This window comes from Scatophagus argus, chromosome 1 (assembly GCF_020382885.2).
Source record: "Scatophagus argus isolate fScaArg1 chromosome 1, fScaArg1.pri, whole genome shotgun sequence".
NCBI lineage: Eukaryota > Metazoa > Chordata > Actinopteri > Scatophagidae > Scatophagus > Scatophagus argus.
In genome coordinates this window covers 27,821,940-27,842,750 of record NC_058493.1, presented here as the reverse complement: position 1 = coordinate 27,842,750, position 20,811 = coordinate 27,821,940, and the positions used below count along the sequence as shown (strand labels likewise).

General features: G+C 45.4%; 3 protein-coding genes across 5 annotated transcripts; 1 reads left to right on the top strand and 2 right to left on the bottom strand.

The window, feature by feature from the left end:
• Window positions 1-14: 14 nt before the first annotated feature.
• Window positions 15-5,270, bottom strand: psmd13 (proteasome 26S subunit, non-ATPase 13). Its single transcript, XM_046396434.1, has 13 exons — window positions 5,038-5,270; window positions 4,186-4,264; window positions 3,534-3,568; window positions 3,387-3,442; window positions 3,232-3,275; window positions 2,507-2,593; window positions 2,036-2,207; window positions 1,859-1,938; window positions 1,641-1,766; window positions 1,280-1,342; window positions 784-864; window positions 456-572; window positions 15-325 (listed from the first exon to the last, which is right to left on the bottom strand). Exons 1-13 carry the CDS (start codon window positions 5,136-5,138, stop codon window positions 230-232), a joined length of 1,137 nt encoding a protein of 378 aa, XP_046252390.1. The 5' UTR covers window positions 5,139-5,270; the 3' UTR covers window positions 15-229.
• On the top strand, window positions 4,247-9,149 carry sirt3 (sirtuin 3). 3 transcript variants are annotated; one of them, XM_046396461.1, is made up of 8 exons: window positions 4,247-4,330; window positions 5,870-5,921; window positions 6,418-6,597; window positions 6,687-6,919; window positions 7,012-7,112; window positions 7,253-7,414; window positions 8,103-8,312; window positions 8,560-9,149. In XM_046396461.1, exons 3-8 carry the CDS (start codon window positions 6,551-6,553, stop codon window positions 8,581-8,583), a joined length of 777 nt encoding a protein of 258 aa, XP_046252417.1. In that variant the 5' UTR covers window positions 4,247-4,330; window positions 5,870-5,921; window positions 6,418-6,550; the 3' UTR covers window positions 8,584-9,149. The 3 variants fall into 3 exon arrangements, with proteins under 3 accessions (XP_046252417.1, XP_046252398.1, XP_046252407.1); XM_046396442.1 differs by lacking the exon at window positions 4,247-4,330 and adding an exon at window positions 5,378-5,773; XM_046396451.1 differs by lacking the exon at window positions 4,247-4,330 and having other exon boundaries at window positions 5,870-5,987.
• Window positions 9,150-13,917: 4,768 nt separating this feature from the next.
• Window positions 13,918-20,400, bottom strand: drd4b (dopamine receptor D4b). Its single transcript, XM_046396430.1, has 4 exons — window positions 20,041-20,400; window positions 18,885-18,997; window positions 17,665-18,260; window positions 13,918-14,427 (listed from the first exon to the last, which is right to left on the bottom strand). Exons 1-4 carry the CDS (start codon window positions 20,287-20,289, stop codon window positions 14,225-14,227), a joined length of 1,161 nt encoding a protein of 386 aa, XP_046252386.1. The 5' UTR covers window positions 20,290-20,400; the 3' UTR covers window positions 13,918-14,224.
• Between the last annotated feature and the right edge of the window lie 411 nt (window positions 20,401-20,811).

Sequence of the window (20,811 nt, the reverse complement as noted above, 5' to 3'; positions counted from 1 at the left end):
TGGACCTGTTTTTCTTGGTCATTTTTATTTGTGTTTCGCACAACATTTTCTGGCCACATGTTGAGGACAGCTACAAGCGGTTGTTTGTAAAATACCACAGTGTGATTTACAGGCGGGTAATAAACAGTGACGGCAACAGAAGAGCGAACATCCGACAGAAAGAAAGATACAAAACAGAAATGCTTGTGAGGAAGTGAGTTTACTGTGTGGACTGAAGGGGGAAACTGGTTCAGGTGAGGATGTCGTGGGCCTGCTGCTCCACCAGCATGGCCATGTTCTTAACGTCTCCACACCAGAAGTCCAGACGCTCCTTCATCCCTTTGATCTGAAACAGGAAACAGCAGGTGAGTGTAAATCCAGCAGGTAGCATCTGAACCACCTTTCACTTCTGATGACCGACAGCCGCGGGTCAGAACCAAAGACATTAGAATATGACTTTATAAGCAGTTTCCAACCTGCTGCAGGTCCAGCACTCTGGGCTGCACCCAAGTCATCTGCACCTTCTGGTCCACCTCGTCGATGTTGCCTTTGACGAGGCCCACAGACAGAGCCTTCATCACCAGAAGCTCCACCTGCAGAGCATCAGAAACCAGCAGCACATTTTCACACTCACAAAACGTGAAGCAATTTGTCCAATAAAACGGAAAAACTACTCGAAGGTTTGCTCAGTGCAGCCAGTAAAACAGCAAGTTAAAAGTCCAGGAACCAAAGTCGATCGAGCTAAAAGGGTTTTATTGACATTTATTGATGGACTGATTAGATACTCTTTGCCATCCAACTGACCTCATTAACGGGGATTTTGGCACTCTGAGCGATCTCAGTGAAGGTGAGCTGTCTGTGGTTTGCAGGACGAGTGAAGGTCATCTGGAAAGACAGGAGACATTTTAGATGATTGAATGTTCTTGTTTTCTAACCTTCACAGGGTCACATACAAAGTGGAGGAAAACTGTGAACGTCAGACAGATTTTTTTTGGTGTTGACTGTGTTGTTATGCTCCGGTCAGAGGAGACAAACGTCATTTGTGTCAGGAAGGAGTCAAAACAAAGGGGAACATTTTTGCAAAATATCTGCATACATGTGGACAAGGCCTGAGAGTTTTTCTGGAAAACAGAGGCAGGACGATTTTTTAGCTGAGGGGGAAAAGTCTATTCAGGAGAATATCTAAATGTGTGGACAAAGCCTAGCAGTTCTGTAATTCTACAACAACTGACTGACTTCACTGTTAAATGTCTCTGTTGTGGGTGCTGATGTCGCCATCTGGAGTCCTTTTTGGTCTCACCTCCATCACACAAAGCAGCTGGATCTTCTGCATCAGTTTAGCTTCATGTGTTGCGAGGTCAGGCTACCACCAAGAGAGAAGAATAAGATCAGACAGTCGCCAGACAATCAGCACTGACATCATGTGACTGTGTCAGGGACACGTAAACAGAAAGTGAGGTTTTAAAATCTTAGTTTTTCATGACTGTGGTTGGTTCAGTGCAGTAATCCACAGCTGAAGAGGTTTAAAGCTGTCGTCTTGTCTTGATCAGAGCTGCCAACCAGACGGCATCCAGTCACAGAGCTAAAGCAGGCTGATCTCATCAAATTAAATACCAGGAAATTCTTATAAAAACAGAGGAAACACAGGTGTTTATAGTCACCTGTTGGCCCCAGGCAGACTTGAAGCCCTGGAACTTCTCCACGTTGCCTGCATTGAAGGCGTATAGTGTGTCAATGAGCCACTGTTTGTCTGTGCTCCTCAGGGACTCCAGCACAGGATGCATCAGCTGCAAAGACACAACAGCAGATGTGGTCAAGCTTCAGCTGAAAAGCTTCCTCGTGACAAACAACACACGATGACCACGGCGTTCAGACCCACCAGCTCGCCAAAGTTATAAACTCCTTCCCCCAAGAGTCCCGCCAGCCCCAGTGTGAAAGCCCTCTCCTGCTTCTCCGTCTCTGTGGAGTAAACAACAGCATTCAGTCATTCACACATTAACACGAACGACGTCCTGTGCTTCTCCCGAGTCTCGTTTCCCATCATGCCTTTGCTCACCTGGAAGGTCTTTGATGTCTACACATCCGAGGTAGCGCAGAGCGTCCTTGTAGTAGGCAGCGTGGTTCCCGATGATGCGATAATATTTGCTAGAGAGGTCATAAAACCGGCCGTGCACCGACGTCACGCCGGGCAAGTTATTCAACATCTCCTCAACGTCTTCAATGATTTTCTGGAAGTTCAAAGACAAAGAAGCAATAAGTGGTTATTTAGACTGTTTTCAACTGGGTCAGGGCCTCAAACGTCTGCTGCCAACAGTTCAGAACAGCTGTGTATGTTCTGTTGCTTTTTCTTCAGCCTCTGACGAGTTATTTCAGTCAGAAAGGAATTACACACTCACACGTGCGACACAGCGTGCACTGCAGTCACTTTATTTCCCACACATGACGTGTGAACGTTACCAGCAGCAACGCGCTAACGTGTTATATCTGAACGAAGTGTGAGGCACGTTTTTTGCGAGCTTTCTTTTACCTTTGTGGCAGGAAGATCATTGATTTCCAGTTTAAGACTGCCGATTGACGTCTTGCAGAGAATGACGGCTTCCTCGCTGCTTTTCACCTGAAACAAACAGAGACATATCCAAGTTTGATCAAAAGTGCACTTCACTGAATTCATTATTTACACTCAGCTGACAGGTTGTTAAGTACATTCACCTTAAACTAATGCAATCGAATAAAACCATCCCACAGAAAATATTCTCCCGTCACACACAGTGTCAGACACTCTCTGACTCACCAGTCGAGCTGACTGGTAGATGAAATCCACTGGCCAAGAATATTTTTTACTGGCTAACGTGTAAACATTTCAGACTTCAGGAGGTGCACCTCAAGAAACTTTTTGTGAATATTTTGGTACAAACATTAACCTGCCAGTGTGGCAGACGAGGTTACTTTATTGTAACAACATAGGAGGCTGCATTTTGTGGTGCTGTTGAATTGCTTTATAACACTGACAGATGTTTCTGATATTTAGCCTCCCTCACTGATATAAATACGGAGGTGAAAGTACTGCACACACTTCTTAGTATAAAATGACACAATTTAACTGCACCAAAAACTACACCCTCAAAATGACTTCTCTAAAATAGTTTACATTAAAAACAAACATTAGAACTTTTTTGAAGGTATAATTTATTGCAGAACTGTTGCGTCTCAGGTTCCATTCAAAGTCTCTGCTGGTGGTGTCAGTCCACGTACCTTTTCCTTGGTCTTCTCGAGAAAAGTGATGGCCTCTTTGGGATCTGCCAAAAAAAAAAAAACAAAAACATTCTTGTAAATACTATAAACATATGGTGTGGGGCTGGTATGTGTTTTGCTAATAAATATTCCCTGCTGCATCAGGGTGTTCTTACCTTGCATCTGTCTGGCAACGTACAGTATAATCTCCATGAGGGACAGTGGGTTGATTCTGATAAGGGAGTGAAAATAACAAATTAGCATCACAACAGGACAACAACCAGAAAACACTGACGTGGCAGGTGTTACATGGGCAGACTCACCTGTGTTCGAAGTCACTGAGGAAATTCTCATAAAGCTTTAAAAGGGGGGAAAAACAGTTAGCTCACTAATCAATTAGTAAATTAAAAGAAAATTATCTGATTATAGCTAATTTGGATAATTGTTTCAGTCATTTTTAAATTAAAATTATCAAACATTTTGTCTGTCCAGCTTCTTAAATGCTTTTCTTTTATGACGATGAATGACTCTTTTGGGGTTCAAATTGTTGTCTAATGTAATATAAAAAAGTAGATCACAGTTCTTTACTTTAACCATCATTTTGATTATTTTATGTGTAATTCATATCATGGTAAATATCAATATCACAAAATATTGATGTCAGTATCATGATAATGATTTTAAAAACACTGCATAATCTTACAGAGATGTGCCTGTTCATAACAAAACAAAACAAACTGTATTAACAGCAACAAAACAAATTCAAACAACAGTGTATTTGTGTATTTTAAAGTCTCTCACATGGTGTCCTCAATGCTCATGCAATACGAGTGCTGTGGCCAAGTTCTATTCTGACTGGTTTAAGGAGAATTCAACAGCTACTAATTACCATTAATTAATTCACTCACTCTCTGTTAGTACCCTCATCTGTTGTGGGCCACAGTCCATAAACACGTGTGACTGTCATGTCGTTACCTGTATGAGGCCATCTCCTGTTTTGAAGCAAGGATCTTTAACAAAGTCTGTCAGCTTCAGGGTCAACTGATGCCACAATCTGTCAGTTAAAAAAGAAGTGTCTGTTTTAGTCACCGACCCACCTGAACTGCAGCCGTCTGACGAGGTAAACAAGTAAACATTTTTGTTTGAGTCAGAAAATTAACAAACAAGCACCCGGAGCTACAGATGCAGGTCTTCATGTTTGTTATAATTGTGTTGCCAGGTGTTGTAAAAATATGGAAAGTTCCAAAGGTATACAAACTTTTTAACAGAAACTGTTTATGATAGAAGGTTCTCATGTTAATGTGTCAAGCCGAGTCTCTTGTTTCTCAAACCAAGTAAACATTTATTACTTATTAAAACTGCTAGCAAGCGGTGGTCATTTGTATTTGAGGGAGCAAAGTTCCATCCCCTCAAGGTCAAGCTTATTTCCAGCTTAACATCACAGAGATATGCACTAAATCAAACTATTCTTACAGTGTACCGATTCATCCTAGCATCCACGCTAGCAACCCGCTAGGAAAACTTGTGACAGATTGATAAACTTTGCCTTCCAAACCCAATTGTCTGGAGCTGGTTTCAAAGCCTTAGTCTGATATAATAGCATTTTTCTAACTTCAATGATTAATGTGTTCACAGTTAATATTTGAAGCCAAACTGCCGCTCTGATCTTTCAGAATAAACTTGCGGCTAACGGTAGTCAAACCTCAGCTAACGCTAGCTCCGTGCATGACTCAGCGTGCATTTCCAATGAATGAGCTAGCTAACGTTAGCTAGCCTAGCGTTAGCAGAGCATTACAACATTAGCTAGCTGACTTGCACAGTATTTACCTTTTGTTGTAAAACTCCTCCAACGTGTGCCACTCCGCCGCCATTTCCGGCGTGGAGCTGTTGCTCTGTTGTTGTTTGAGGTACCCAGTAACATCTTTCATCGTAGCGACAAACTGAATTTCAATTTTATTCGGGACTGGTAAGTGCTGTTGAATTTTCAGCTAACTTCAAGTAGCCAGTCGTGTTGTGGGTCTGCCCTGCTGCTGGACGCAAAGGATGATGGGAAGTAAAGGGGGCGTTACAAAAGCTAACGAGCTGTTGTTGGCGAAATTTTTCTTTTTCAGTAAAGTTGACAGATATGCGCCTTAAGTTGATTAAATTGTTTGTTTTAAATTGATACATAAAGGACACCTAAACAAAATACGCTACCAAACTTGGTAGCTAACAACGGAGCTGTTTTGCGTAGCTAAAAGTAGGCTATATCGTACATTACGGTACACCGGCTGCGTCATAAGGAGGTCAAAGGACGACAACAGCACAAATTTTAGCAGGCTGCTACTGATTAGTTCCCCACTTTATCTGGTTTGAGGTGGAGTTTATTCGTTAATGTACTCTTGTTCAGGGTTCTGCTTGTGTTAAACAGTGGCAGTTGGAGTCATGCAGTAAAAATCTGCGGGTACTTCAGTTTGCAGCTGTGTTATGGCTCCTTCAGTGAGCTCCTCATTAATGTCACCTGTCAGACTTTGTGTGTACCGCAGTCTGTGTTGGAGAACAAGCAGGGCTCTCTCTTCAAACGGTTGGTAAACAGCAGAGAGCTGAAATGAAGAAGAATCAGCGAGGAAAAGTATTTTATAAAGTGGTAATTGTGACACATATGCCCTGTGTTTTACAGTCTTGGGACAGAGGAGCTTGTGTCCGGCTCCAGGTGCAGCAGCTCCGTGCAGGTACTTCACCGTCAGGGACGCACTTCCTGACCGAGCAGTCATGCATCAGAGTCGATGAACATTAGGGTCAGATATAACATGGATTACTCTGCTGTTATTATTGTGCAGCGACTGTTGGTAAAGCCAGATTAACTGAAGATGGTGGGGTTGTGCAATATGTTTATATTCGGGGCTTGTTTAATATTGTGGACCATGAGACACATTTTTTTGTTTTCTTTCTCCCAGAATGATTTCTGAGAAACTTTATATCATCTAAGAATAATCTGACCATCAAAAAGAGGCTGTTATCTATTTTATCACATCTAAACAGATGCTGTAATATGGACGAATGGATGAATTTCACTGCCAATGAACCCGTCTGTTATTTTCCTGAATAATCAATATGCCAAAAAATGAGGAGAAACATCCATCACAAATTCCTTGAGCCCAAGGTGATGTCTTCAAATGTTTTTTGTCTGACCGACAGACCAAAATCCAAATATCTTCTCCTTCACAGACAAGCAAACTCTCTGTGGTTTAATGGGACCCGAAGGCTCTTTTCTCGTGGAGGCGGCGCAGCAGTGGAGCAGCAGACCCTGGAGGACATCGCCAAGAGCATCAGAGAGCAACAGTACAAGAGGGTGGTGGTGATGGCGGGAGCTGGGATCAGCACGCCCAGTGGCATCCCAGATTTCAGGTAATAAAGTGGTCACATGTGGTTTTGTTGTGGTATGGCAGATATCAGGTGTATTCTCAGGTGTCTATCAGCACATTACCTCTCCTCAGGTCTCCAGGCAGCGGTCTCTACGACAACCTGCAGCAATACGACCTGCCCTACGCCGAGGCCATATTCGAGATCAACTTTTTCCATCAAAACCCTCGTCCCTTCTTCGCCCTGGCCAAAGAGCTGTATCCAGGGAACTATCAGCCCAACCCGACCCATCATTTTGTCCGACTGCTTCACGAGAAGCGTCAGCTTCTCAGGATGTACACACAGAACATCGACGGGCTGGAGAGACGTGTGTGTTTTTATCTTAAAGAAATTACTGCACATCATTGAGATCGTACTGTCATCATGCTTGTGTGTGTGTGTGTGTGTGTGTGTGTGTAGTGGCAGGGATTCCTCCTGAGATGTTGGTGGAGGCCCACGGTACATTCGCCACAGCCACCTGCACCGTCTGCCTGAGGAAATATGAGGGAGAGGAGCTACGGGTGAGTTACCACCTGAACACTGACTCCGACTCCCGGATTCACCACAAAATTTAAACTCTGAAAAATGCTGAAAATCAGATCTGATAATTGATCTGTCTCTAATAATAATAATTTTGCGTCTTGTTTCCATGTCTCACCAGCCAGCTGTGATGAGCGGGATGGTCCCAAAGTGTCCCACCTGTAAAGGTGTGGTCAAGCCTGACATTGTGTTTTTCGGGGAGGAGCTTCCACGTCACTTCTTCAAATACTTGACAGACTTCCCACTGGCGGACCTGCTGATCATCATGGGCACCTCGCTGGAGGTGAGCACCTCCGGCTTCACAACACACCACCTCTGATTTGATGTTTTCTCCCGCTGAAACAATTTGTCAGGCCGAGAGACAACATGAGGACAGACACAGACTCTGTGCTGGGAAAAGTCTGGATGCTTTTGTCTTTCTGAAGCAGTGAAGATGCAGACAGAATACAAGGGAAGAGAGAGGGACCCACCAGGACACAGCAGAAGAAGTAAAACTTCAAATCCAGCAGGATACGTTGGATTGTAGCTGTAACCAAATAGTCGTACTTCCTGCTTCCTGATGTGAATATTCTGCCGTGATATCAGTGATTAATGCAGATGGATCAGAATCACCTCACACACTTGGTCTTCATAGTTCTTTACAGATTCAGTAAAAAATAAAATGTCACATGAAATGCAATTTTTGCAGTCAGATTGGAACTGAGAGCGCAGCAGTCTGAACTGCAGCCTTCGAGTCCCACCTTCAAACCGCTGAAGTCGTTGTTGGTGATGGACTCATAAAACACATAATCCAACAGCACCGTGGGTCGACCCTGGTTTGAATCTGGTCCGTTGTTGGGCGTCTTAGCTTCCCTTTCTCTGTCTGACAAAATATCAAAAGGAAAATGTTGTAAAAAGTTTATTTGATTTGCACCTACAAGGAAATTCAGCATGTTTTGAAAAGCAGCTGTGCTTGACTCTTTGCTCTGCAGGTGGAGCCCTTCGCCAGTCTGGCAGGAGCCGTTCGCAGCTCCGTCCCCCGTCTGCTCATCAACAGGGACCTGGTGGGGCCGTTCGCCTGGCGCCGCCGGCCTCATGACGTCGTGCAGCTGGGTGACGTGGTCGGCGGTGTGCGAGCCCTGGTCGATGCCCTCGGCTGGACTCAGGAGCTGGACGCTCTGATGGCGGCTGGCGCCCAGAAAGTGAGTGTGTGTTTAGGCTCTTTTGGTTACAAGCTCACGTGTAGCGTATAGTCAGATTTCCCATGAGTCTTTAGGGTGGTTAACTTTAAGTAAACTAGCTTTAATGGCGTCAGGTACATGCAAAGCACAACGCTGTGATAAATTCTCGACTGAAGCAGTAATTTATTTGATTTTTTGAAAAGTTATCTCCATGAACAGGAGCAGGAGATGAGTTCACTCGCGTTGTTGTGTGTATTTTTGCGTTCAGGCTGCAACAAAGACAGAAGAGTGACCGTTTCTCTGCATCGCGCTGGACGTTTGACTTCAGTCAGTGCAGTCAGTCCTGAAAACGCCAAACGCTGCAGGACTTTATCCATCTGACTTCCGAGCACACAGTTGAACTGAGGTTCACGTCTTTGGATTGTTGATTATCAGTGGAAACTCTCAGACTGGCAGATAAAGAACTGCTGTAATAGAAATTCAGTGTAACAGTGTGTGATTTCAGTCTCCTAAAGGTGAGTGACACAGCGACACAAATGGATCAAAAACAAATCAAATCGGGTGCTTTTTGTCACAGCAAAAGTAATTAAAAATGATGCACGTGTACAATAGAAAACTGACCATGTTGACTATTAGATTTTATTTATTTGCCTTTAAACATTTTGAAATGTGTCAAATTTCTTCTGATGGCCTCCGTTTGTGTAAGGAATCAGTCATGTAATCCCACTGAAAATGCCCAGTTTAGTGGACTTCTTAAAATATGATGATTTATATATTTGTATGTATATATAATATGTAAAATGAGCTCAAGACACTGAGTGTCAGTAGTGCTGCATTAAATCAGTTTGGAAACACTGAGTGGGAAAGTACAGCTGCTTACTGTGTTTACCAAACAAACAGAAGGAAATTGTGCATTAGCCTGGGACTATTTTCAGCTGTGGATTAATCAACATTTGGTGCTCTAGTGAGTATTTGTAGCAGCAAGATGGTGTGTGTGTGTGTGTGTGAAAGTAAACTACAATGTGAGCGCTCACGATGATAATGGAACGACAGTGTGGCTCACTGATGTGTTTTTGATCACCGTTAAGAAACTGTTTTATTAAAGCTCATAGTTATTCCATAAATATTGCTAACAGTCGTAACAAATGGCCCAACGGGAGCTTATTCACAACGAAACAATTGATTTTCTATCAGTATCCATCTACAGTACGTGTGGCGATCAGACGGCTCGCTCGGTTATTTGGGATCTTGTCTTGGGATTCTGTGCCAATAAGAGGACCAGACTCATCAGGCAGAACCCTCACGTCACAGTGTAGAGCGTTTCTTCACCAGCAGAGGGAGCCAGAGGACAACCTGTCGTCTCACCTGTTTGAAAGGTACGTGAAGCCCTCACTGTTTTATCATACTTGAAGGTAAAAAAGGAGTTAAGGATGATGTAGAGGGAAAAGGCTGGTCAGCGTTACTCAGCATATCTAATGTATTTTATGTAAACCGAATCGGAGCATGTCTTAAGCATAATCAGAGCTTTCACTATGACTTGCGTTAATACTTAAAACTCAGAAACTGCTGAGGTCATACTTGCATTTATGAAAGATTAGCTGATAAGATAAGATAAGTTTTATATTATAAAAGTGCAGTTATTCTGCACCTTGTGATGCTACAGTGATACAGATATTCCTATCGCACATTAAGTCCTTATTAGCTGAGACATTACTTAAGTTTTAATGGTGAAACCTAATTTATTAATCTCATATGTGTGAGTGTGGAGTTCATCCAGCTGAGAAGAAGGCAGTCAGTCCTTGTCTTGTGTCATTTGGGGGTTTGTAGTTTTGCAGATTACAGTTTGATCGAATTCAGCAGCCACGTCAGTTTTTCCAACCCGCCTCTCACACTTCGCTCCAATTTTCACCTCTCCTTCCCCTCGCTTCTGGAAAAAATATATTCTTAGGGTGTTGCTGATGTCTCTGTAACAAGAAACATTTTTATCACATTCTGAATGACATCACCTACTGCAAGGCAACATCACCTTCCCTTTTGTGAATGTACCTGTGTGGACTCAAGTGTTTAAATCAGATCTTCTTCAGTGCTGTCCCATCATTTATTTTTTTGTCTTTTTGTGGTTTTGTTGCTTTCCTGAGGCGCCTCTGACTTTTCCTCTCGCACCACCATGAAAATGGTCTTAGTTTTTTACAGAAATGCAGACATTCATGCTCCCTGTGGACTGAATTGTAAAAACTCTGGTGATCCTCTGACTTTACATCAAGTACCAGCGCCACCTACTGGTTAACATGGAGTGTTGAGATGCTCCAGAGCAGCTGTTGAGAAAGCCGACCGTTGTTTTTCCGACCTGTTGAAATTACTCGGTCACATAATGAAGTCGGACACCACAGAGCTGTGAGTGGTGAGTCACGCTGACTTGCTGGTAGCACAGCAACACGAGTAGAAACACAGAGCGGAGGGAGAAGATGCTGAGTCGGAAGTAGAGCACAGCCTGATGTGCACATCTCAGCTGGGTGCCTATTCAGGATGTGCTTTTCTCACTTGGTGGCTGAAGGTTTCTCAGCTTTATTAATCCCATTTTGGTTCTGCAGCGTTAATGTGGGTCCTTCGTACCACCTCGAAGTCCTGCAGTTCTTAGTTTTCCCTCAGGGAGACTCAAACTCTGCACTACATTTTACTGTTGAGTTCTAGATGGGTAGTTGCTATTTTATGTTTATTTTTATTTATCTTATTATCTGAACTATTTCTGATCCTATAAGTCTTATTCCAGTGCTGTTCTTGTACCCTGCTGTTGTAATGCTGCAGTTTCCTCTTTGTGGGACAAATAAAGGTTTTCTGATCTTATCTTACATGGCTTTTTAAATGCATGGACGGACAGATCACTGGACAGCCTGACTGGACGCAGGCCCAAGGGGTCAGGCGGCCCCTGGAGGGCCCCTGGAGGGCCCCTGGGGAGGCTGTGATGTGCATGCTTCTGTTGTAGTGTTTGGTGTGGTGCTTTCACAGAGGAAGGTCAGCGTGGATCTGCTGTGGTAGGAAGCTTTGGACAGCTCGTCTTCGTCTCCACAGTCGTCTGACAACGAAGATGCAAAAGGACCCCGACATGACGACAAAGAGACTTGAAGCTACAAATGACACGCCCACACCAAGTTTTGCGTCTGGGTGACTTGTTTGTGCTCAGGGGTCCAGTGTCTTATAATCCGTCCCTGCATAAATGGGATCAAGCTGTGGCTCGGTCACTACCTCCCAGTGAGACTTATCTAAAACACCTGCACCTGAGGGCTGCATTATGAAGCGATGTGACTGGCTTATCCAGGAGGAGAACTTCCCCAGTAACCTGTACTGTTACAGGTGGATAAGCTTCACCTGAGCTGTGCTGTCATGGCAATTTACGCTGCATCTCTGACCTGCTCCAAGCAGGTTATGTGGTTACCTCAGCCACACACATCTGGACTCGGTGTTCACGGTGAGAACTGTTATTACACACCACTTGACAGAATATTTTTACTTCGCCCTGACTTGTTGCCAGGTGTGCTGTTCTCTGCTGCTGAGGCGACCGTTGGCGGTTGTTCCTAACACAGCAGCATTACATCAGTACAGACAGGCCTTGAGCCTCAGACGAGACGGTTCAATCGGCCTCGACGCCACCTTCTGAAGGCCACTGGAACACTGGGACAGATGACAGACTTTATTAGAAAGGTCTCCACATAAAACGTGGATATGGCATACAGTAGGCACAGTCAGTAACCGAACACACATGCTGTGGTGACGGGCAGTCGTGGCTTAAAGGACAATATCACCAAAAATGAAGCCACCCCACATGAATGCCTCCAGTTTCAGAACATAAAACAGCTGTTTCACAAAACTTGACACGAGCATAAAAACTAATGTTCAACGTGACCAAAATCTGGAAATTCAAGCTTCCCTTGAACTGAGTTTCTTATTATTCAGAATCATACACACAAATATAAATGAAAGGATGAAAGGATCAAGAAAATGTTTTTGTTCTGACAAGAAGCGGATTGAATTTAGTCATGTTGGCAGAAATATATTGTTGTAGTAACAATAACCGATGGAGAAACAGGACCGAAGCTGTCGGACATGTCAACCCTCTCCTCCCTCCTTGCGGTAGTTATTACATGATTTATTATGACTTAGGTTTGTCATCCTCTCAGCACTAGAACTGATCACATTACTCAGGTAAAAAGCAGTGGAGCAACAAACTGGCTGTCTCCTCAGTAGAGTCAGGACCCGTCAGCCTTGTGTTGATGAGTTTATGTGTGAATCATGAAGAGGGTTTCATTGAAAGGAGCTTTAACTGAGACAGGAAAGGAGACATGTTCCTGACAACTTAAAGATGCCTTTCAGAGATGTCAATGTGCTGCTGTGAATGTGAGTGTATTTCCTTTGAATTTAAGGCATATTCCTACTTGGTATTGTATGAATGTTTCTATGAGCCACGGTGAGATGGTTTCAGCTGTGCCATGGTCATGCATTGTGAACCTCTTTACTGATTCACGCAGTTCATCGAGGGAGAATGTGATCCATGACAGGCGAGTGTGCAAGCTGACTAATCCTACTGTTGAGTCCTCCTCTCCGACTCCTTTTCGATGTTTATGCCATCCAAGTCTTTTTCATATTTTCAGATTTCCATTGACCAGCTTCTTTGACTTCCGCTCAGAGATCAGTTAACTTCGGCCGATTGTATGGCTTTCCACAGGACTTTAGCGTGTTCCATTAAAGGAACATTTGGCAGTTAGATACAAAGATTGATACGACTCTCATACAGCCAGGAGTCTTAGCTTAGCTTAGCATAAAGACTGGGGATGGAAACAGCTCGTCTGGAGTCTCTGCTGGATGCCTGGAAACCTCAAGGTGACGACAAGAACCGATCACAATGTTTACGTCTGGGTCGAAACCCTCTGTGCCATATAGCTAACGTCCAGATTGATTTTCTTTTTACGTGACTTTAAAGTGTACATGCTTCATTCATCTGAAATGCCATCAGATGGGTCACGTCGCCATGTTTCACTAAATACAAGTATTACAGTTTCATGATTTCACACATCTGCCGGTTGTCTCCCTGGAAGTGAAGAAAGACGCCACAGCAGTTCGGTCAGCACGACCAGACCCTGACTGGTTGCCAGGTGTGGTTGTTCTTAACACAGCAGCATTACATCAGTACAGGCAGGCCTGTAGAGATGATCGATTTTAAACTTTGGGTTTTTGGTTGGAGGATTTTGTTAGGTTTTGAGCAGAGCCATGCTAGCTGTTTCTCCTTGTTTTCTACTCTTTGTGCTAAGCTAAGCTAAACCGGCTGCTGACTGTGGCGTAACCCTTTCAGATGTGTGAGCAGTACTGATCTTCTCCTGCTTCTCCTTCTTCTCCCATGAGAAAGTGAACATCAGTGTTTGATTTATAGGACTTTTCTCTTCATGGAGCGCTTTGACATTCTGGTCTTTTAAAGCTGATTCAGTCTGGGGACATCTTTGCCCTGAGTTGATCCTTTCAGGCAGAGCAGGCTCTGGGCAAATCCCACCTCATCCACAGGAACTGGCAGAGCGTAGCTCCACCCTTGGAGTGGCAAAAGTAGTACATGGCAAAAAGAAAGCAAGGTGCTGTACAGACAAAGTGAAAGGGGTGAAAAGCTCCTCTCAGTCAGGCAGTTTGTGTGTTTCTGCCCCAACATTTTCTTTGGGCAGTAATCCCAGAGGATCAAGAACGTACATCACCAAACGACAGTATGGACCAGAAATGCAGCATAACATCAGTTATGTGTTTGCACTGTTTGAATGTGTGCTTTTCCTGTCAACCATCCACATCCAGCTGGCAGCTCGGAGATGAACTGGAAGCCTCAGACTTCCCGATCAGTCATCGTACGCTGTTAGCCGTCCGGCTCCTTCCTTTTAGCGTCCGGGCAGGGAAATCCGGTGTCAGCAGCAGCTGCGGAAACATTTCTTGAAGAACTTCTTGAACTCTGCGTTGAAGATGGTGTATATGATGGGGTTGAGAGCGCTGTTGACGTAGCCCAGCCAGGTGACGGTGCTCATCAGGCTCGGGGGGATGTTGCACGTCAGACACAGGGCTCGCGTCGTGTGGACCACGAAGAACGGAGTCCAGCAGAACAGGAAGCAACCTGAGAGCACCAAGAGGGAGATTCAGAGTCACTCTGTGCTGCACTTCAAATCACAGCTTGTTGTAACACAAAGCGACGGCGTCTACGTGGAGTCCACGTCTCACCAATCGTGTTTCTGTTAGGAGCAGTAAAATAACGAATGATGTGAGCTGTCGGATGGTACAAAGCTTTACAGTGTCGGCATGGCAACAAGCCGTGTCCTTTAAGCTGTTGTTTTTATGGAAAATATCACTCAACAGTTCAGACATTTTAATAATTTATTTTTCATTTTAATTGCTTGTAGATAAGGATCGTCTGATTACACTGTGGAGGTGGAAGTACTCAGAGCTTATTCTTCAGTACAAGTAGCAGTACCACAGTGTAGAAATACTTTGTGACAAGTAAAGGTCCTGCAATCAACATTTTACTGCAGTAAATCACAGCTTCAAAACTCTGACTTTAATGGACGACCTCATGCTGTAACTGTTTAGCAGAAAGTACAAACTCTGATCCATAAATCCATCACTCCGATCACCTTTCCTCCAAACTGATTTCTCATTCATTTCTACTTTTCAGTCCCAGCTTCAACAGGAAATGCGTCAAATGAAGATGATGTTTCAGTGTGACTAAATGATTCACGACCAGACCGAGTTCATTAGAGACAAAGCAGAAATGTACGACCCTGCTGTCTCATAATTTTAACTCGAGACATTACTGCTCAAGGGTGTTCAACACATTTTTCTTGACTTTTTTCCTCCAATCCCTCACAAGAAATCTGTGCGTTTCAGTTCACAGTGAGGATAAAGACAAAGCAGCAGAAATCGACTCCTCCAAACTCTTCTTTTTCTTTATTAACTGACCACACAAGGATGAGATTGAGTAGTAAATTTGCTTTTGCCCTTCTAAGACTGAAACCACAGGCCTCCGCAGCTGAACAAACACCGCTGAGCTCTTTGTTCAACCTGCTGAGATGAGGACTGAATAAACTCGTTTTTTACTTGATCGGCGAGGACCACGAATAACCGTGTCAGCCAAATCAAAGCCAGGCCGTTTGTCTCAGGCGTCGTCTCTTGCTGGTGATAAAACAGATCTGAGTCTTTTTAGTCATTATCTTTGTGCTGAGACGTTGATGGATGCTGGGACTCGTGGCTTCCTTAGCAGGAGACTGGCGGACTTTGCATAATGTGCCACAGCTCTGTGGGTGCACACTTCTTATTCATAAGATGCATTCAGGTCAGCTCTGGTGATACTACAGTATGTCAAACGAAGGGATCTGCGTCAGCACTCTGTCCATGTAGTTCTGTCCCAGTGTTTTGGTACAAAAACACACGACAAGACGGACAACCACACACTCACACCTTGGGACAATGTAGAGCAGCCAATTAACCTAATGTGCATGTTTTTGGTGTTGTGGGAGGAAGCCGGAGAACCCGGAGAAAACCCACACAGGCACAGGGAGAACATGCAAACTCCACACAGAAGGGCCCAGACCGGGATTCGAACCTGGAACCCTCTTGCTATGAGGCAACAGTGCTAACCACTGTGCTGCCCAATCAATTAATCGTTTGGATAATGTAAAAAAATGGTGTAAAATGTCTCCAGTCCAGTATGCAGCTTACGTGTGTGACAGCTGTTTTTACAAGAAGATGTTGTTGCCGGTTTATGCTCTCCATGTTACGGATTGCTTTCGTCTTGTTGGTAACATGTTAGACTTGCAGTAAATGCAGCTTTTGCTCTTCAGTCCAGGCTGAAAGTCTTTACTGTTGCCGTAAACGAGTGCTGGTGGTTTTGCGGTCTGACACCACGATGTGCTGTCAGTTTTCACACTAATGTGTCAGAATTAAATGTACAGTAAACAAACCGGCCTGGGCTGCAGTCTGGCTGCAGGAGCGACGGTGTGACTCTAGGATCATGTGTTGCATAATAATTGGATTGAGGGCTTTAAGCTATAATGGCGCTGCCCGTTGAGAGACGGCCAGTCAGAGGTGATGCTTTTATCCCAGCGCTCCGAGTGAACCGAGTGAACGTCGGCGGCCTCACGCCTCCCCTGAGCTGCAACACAAACCGTCGTTTAGCCGTTAAGACAAAGTGCCAGTTAACAGTTTTCATCTGCGTATCCTCTGACATGCGCAGGTGAGCACGCCAGGTGTCTGCGCAGGCACGAGAGGATTCAGGACACAAAGCAGAGACTCTGACTGAAACTGAGCTCGTCAGTGAAGGCTGCTTAAACTTTTATCTTCTGATCCAGCTTGGTTAATAGTCACCACACACAAGCAACGTTGGTATAATTCTTACAACAAGGCTGTAATCACCACACTGACGTGTCCAGCACTGTAGAACCTCACCTGCCGTCAGCAGCACTTTGACTTCTATTTCCTGCTTCAGTCAATAAACAGACAACTGAAATACAACAATGGCCACGGTGAAAGATGCCAGAAGTGGGACTCCAGCAGGACAAAGTCTCTCGACAGCAAAGGACACAACATTTTCACCGGAAAAACTTTCATATGTGGGAAGCAACCGTCTGCAAGTGGACAAATACCAAAAGGCTTTGTCGTATGAGGCGGTCGTTGTCTTCTGAACTGTACGATTTTTATTCTTACAAATAGGAAAGCCTAATAATAATAATAAAAGCCTGAAGAACGAGAGACACTTGGATTAAACAGACTCGGCTGCACTCGTTGCTGTCCAGACTGACTTTAAGGTAGCATCTCACATACACCGAAATCTAAAATGAATGAATGAATGTGAATGTTTGCCTGCTGTTCACAGCAGAGCGACCCTGCATGTTCATGTGATGCTTGACACCATCAATAAAATGAAATGAAAAACTCATAGAACCCCGGGTTACAATAGTTAAAAAAGTGTGTGAAATAAATTTGGGATCTCTGTGCTCGTTGTAAACGTGATTTCCTGAAACACACCCTCATCTGAATGAGTCCAAACAACATCCACACACGTTTGCCTACATGCAGCTCCGAGAAGCATAGTTCTGCATGAAACAGGCTCTGGCATCTGAAGCTTGAAGTCTGGTCTGGAGCCTGACATCAAGTGAAAACAGACAAACTGACTGAGGGGTAAATTCAGTTAAAACTGAGGCTGTGGACTGTGGAAAGCCTGCGACGGGGCTGTGAAGTGGTGCTTTGTAGTTCAGTACTGAACTTGCTGACACACAGCTGTGGGTCTTATTCGGACTGTGTTGTCAGACTGAGTCCTGCGTGCGTGTGATTGGAGGAGAGGAAGCATGTGAACACTCACCTACGACGACAGGTAGCACCCTCATAGCTTTCCTCTCCCTGTTGTTGATCTTGGCCCTCTTCTTCCTCTGCAGCTGCTGGCTGAGCGTCACTGTGGGCACCGAGTTTTCCCTGTACTGCCGAGGGTAGGGAATCTCCTGCTGCATGTAATCGTCGGTGTCGTCCATCCGGGACTGGGCCAAGTCCCTCTCGATGATTCTGGGCAGAGGCATGGGCAGAGGCCCGGGGATGGTGCCCGCCAGCGGGTGCAGGGCGGTGGCGACGGCTGCGTGCTGCAGCTTCCTGCAGGCCTCGATGCTGCTGCGCAGTTTGACCTTACGAGCTTCCTCCCAGCGCTGCAGGCCGCGGAAAACTCCAAAGTAGAGCAGGACCATGATGGGGCAGGGGATGAAAAAGGAGCACACGGACGAATAAACCACGTAGTTGTTGTCCTCCAGTTTGCACTCGCTGGGGTCGCGGTTGGGCACGTTGTTGATACCAAAGATGACCGGCGAGGCCACAGCCAGGGCCAGCAGCCAGGTGGCCGACAGCAGGACGAGCTGACGATGGTCCACGTGTTTCCGGTTGTAGTTCAGGGGAATGGACACTGCAATGAACCTGCAAAACAAAGGAGGAAGAGTTCTGAGAACATGCTGAATACACTACACACAACCTAATATTAATCAGAATCAAACCGTCTAACCACCTCGGCGGAAAGCGCCTGGCCTGAATTCTCCATCAGGTTAAGACGGCTCGTCTAATAGAAAGAATGTTTTGTTTAATAGATAGATACTTTATTGATCCCCAAGGAAATTCAATACATGTCCTTTTTAAAATAGCGAGAGAACTTTGTATTCTTCTATTCAACTCAGGGACACAAAGACAGAAGCTTCATCAGCACTTTTTATGGGACACACAAAGAACATCAGAAAGAAACGCTGTGAAGGACCTGAGTGTTCTGAAAGGAACTCGCTTTTACTAAAGAAGTGCAAGAACTTTAAATCAGTTCTAGAAGAACTGTCCTTGTTTTAATTAAGTTAGTTAAGTGAAGCTTCCTGATTGACAGTAAAACTGGAGTTGAAATAAAAGCATTTGACTTTGAGCGAGTTAGAAAAGGTCTGACTTTGGCAATACTAAAACAAAAAGCTTGAGAAAAATGTGCTGCTTTTCTTACTTCCTCTCCCTCACTGGCTAACCCAGAGGGAGGGTTTCTGTCTCCGTCCACACGCTGACCACACCTACCTGTCCACGCTGATGGCGCAGAGGTTGAATATGGACGCAGTGCACAGCATCACGTCCATGGTCATCAGGCTGTCGCACATCAGCATGTTCAAGGACCAAACTCCACCCTGAAACTACACACACACACAATGAAACACACCAACTCCTTAGGTGCCCCAAATCTGCGTGTAAACACGTCTAATCCTCTTGTGCTTTCACCGGTGCAGCTCAGTGCTGAGACAAACATTCCTCCAGTGAAACACAACTCTGTCTGTCCACAGTCTCCTCTACGTGGACACTTTCAGGCTGACTTGTATGATCCAGCGAGCGTGGCACTCGGTGGGTTAACCTGCCGTTGGCACAGGTAATGAGATCCCGAAAGCGGCTAATTAAGGAGGACTTAAGGGGAAGCCTCGGCGGGGCCTTTCTGAGCCACACAGATATTTCAACAGACAACAAGCAGGCAGGTGGCTTTTAATACTCTAATGAGGGTTAGATTGCCTGGGAAAATTGTGATTCATGGATCATACCTCTCCTAATAACCAGAGTGAACCTCCGGTGACTCCTGACGTAATCCTGGTTAAAGAAGTGAGATGGACAGCAGAGCTCAGCACTGGATGCTCTTTATTCTGAGTCAGGATCAACTGGTTCTGGTGGGTTTTAGTGGCTAACCTTCCCTCATCAGACGGTTCCAAGGGTCGACCCTATGATCTATAATCTCGACCTGGACATGTAAAAGGCCCCCCTGACCTCACTGATGGCAGAAACCGACACGAGAGGGCTGAACTGATGCGTCAGTGTTGTCTCTTCTTCCTGTCTCTTTACGATCTTACGCGTTCCTGCGGTCATTTAATGTGTTTTTGTGGTTGTTCTGTGTGTATTTGTAGTCACTGTGTGAGTCTTTGTTTTTGCATTTGTTATTATTTTGCCTCTTTGTGGTTGTTTAGCACGTTCCTGTAGTCAGTGTGTGTCTTTGTGGTCATTTCCAGTCTTTTTTCTGTCTGTGTGGTTTCTGTAGTCATTCTGAGTCTCTTTGAAGAGAAGTCCACTTCTGCAGCTTCCCGCCACAGCAGATAAACACAGATATTAAATATCACAGCACATCACAGGTGAAGCGACCCCCGGGGCCCCTGGGCTCGTCCCGCTTAGGTTTGCTCAGTAATCCATCCCGACTTACCTCTGCGTAAACGAAGAGCGGCAGAACCAGCACTGCCAGCAGCAGGTCTGCAAACGCCAGGCTGACTATGAAGTAGTTCGTAGTCGTTTTTAAAGCCTTCTCCAGGTACACGCTGAGGCACACGAGCACGTTCCCCCCGGTGACGATCACAATCAGCAAGATCCCGAATATGAGCGCTGGGAAGTTGTAGTTCGTGACCGCAGCCGCCGGCAGCGTGTCGTTGCTGAGGTCAGTGGAGACGTCCGACATGGTCGCCGGTGTTGCGCCGTGCGCCGCAGACTGACGGGCTGCCTGTCGGACGGAGAACGAGCCTCTCCGGAGCGGCTTTCATCTATGAGCCGGGTCCAGCAGGGCCGGGACGAGCAGTCTGTGTGGGTTCTCCCCTCAGGACGCGCACGAGAAGCGTCCAGGGTCCGCGCAGCGTGCGCTCCGGCGCGCAGCGTGCGCTCCGCTCTCCAAACGCAAAGCCCCGCCGCTCACAGTGATGAAGTCCGCTTCACCCGCCTCATCCAGCCCGTGCTTCACTTTTCCTTTGCATTCACTGGACTCATGCTGCCAGACTCTTGCAGCATTACGTGGATCAGTTTCCCGTCCTCCTCCTCAGCCTGCTCCTACAGGAATAAGTTAGCGGAGCTGACGAATCAGGAGGCGACAGCTTAAATCCATCCGCACAAAGCTGCTTAGTGAAGCGCTGCTGTGCACCTTGTGTTAACAGTCACAGCAGGAAACTGAATCAGCTGTTCGACCGGCGAAATAACAGCATGCAACCGC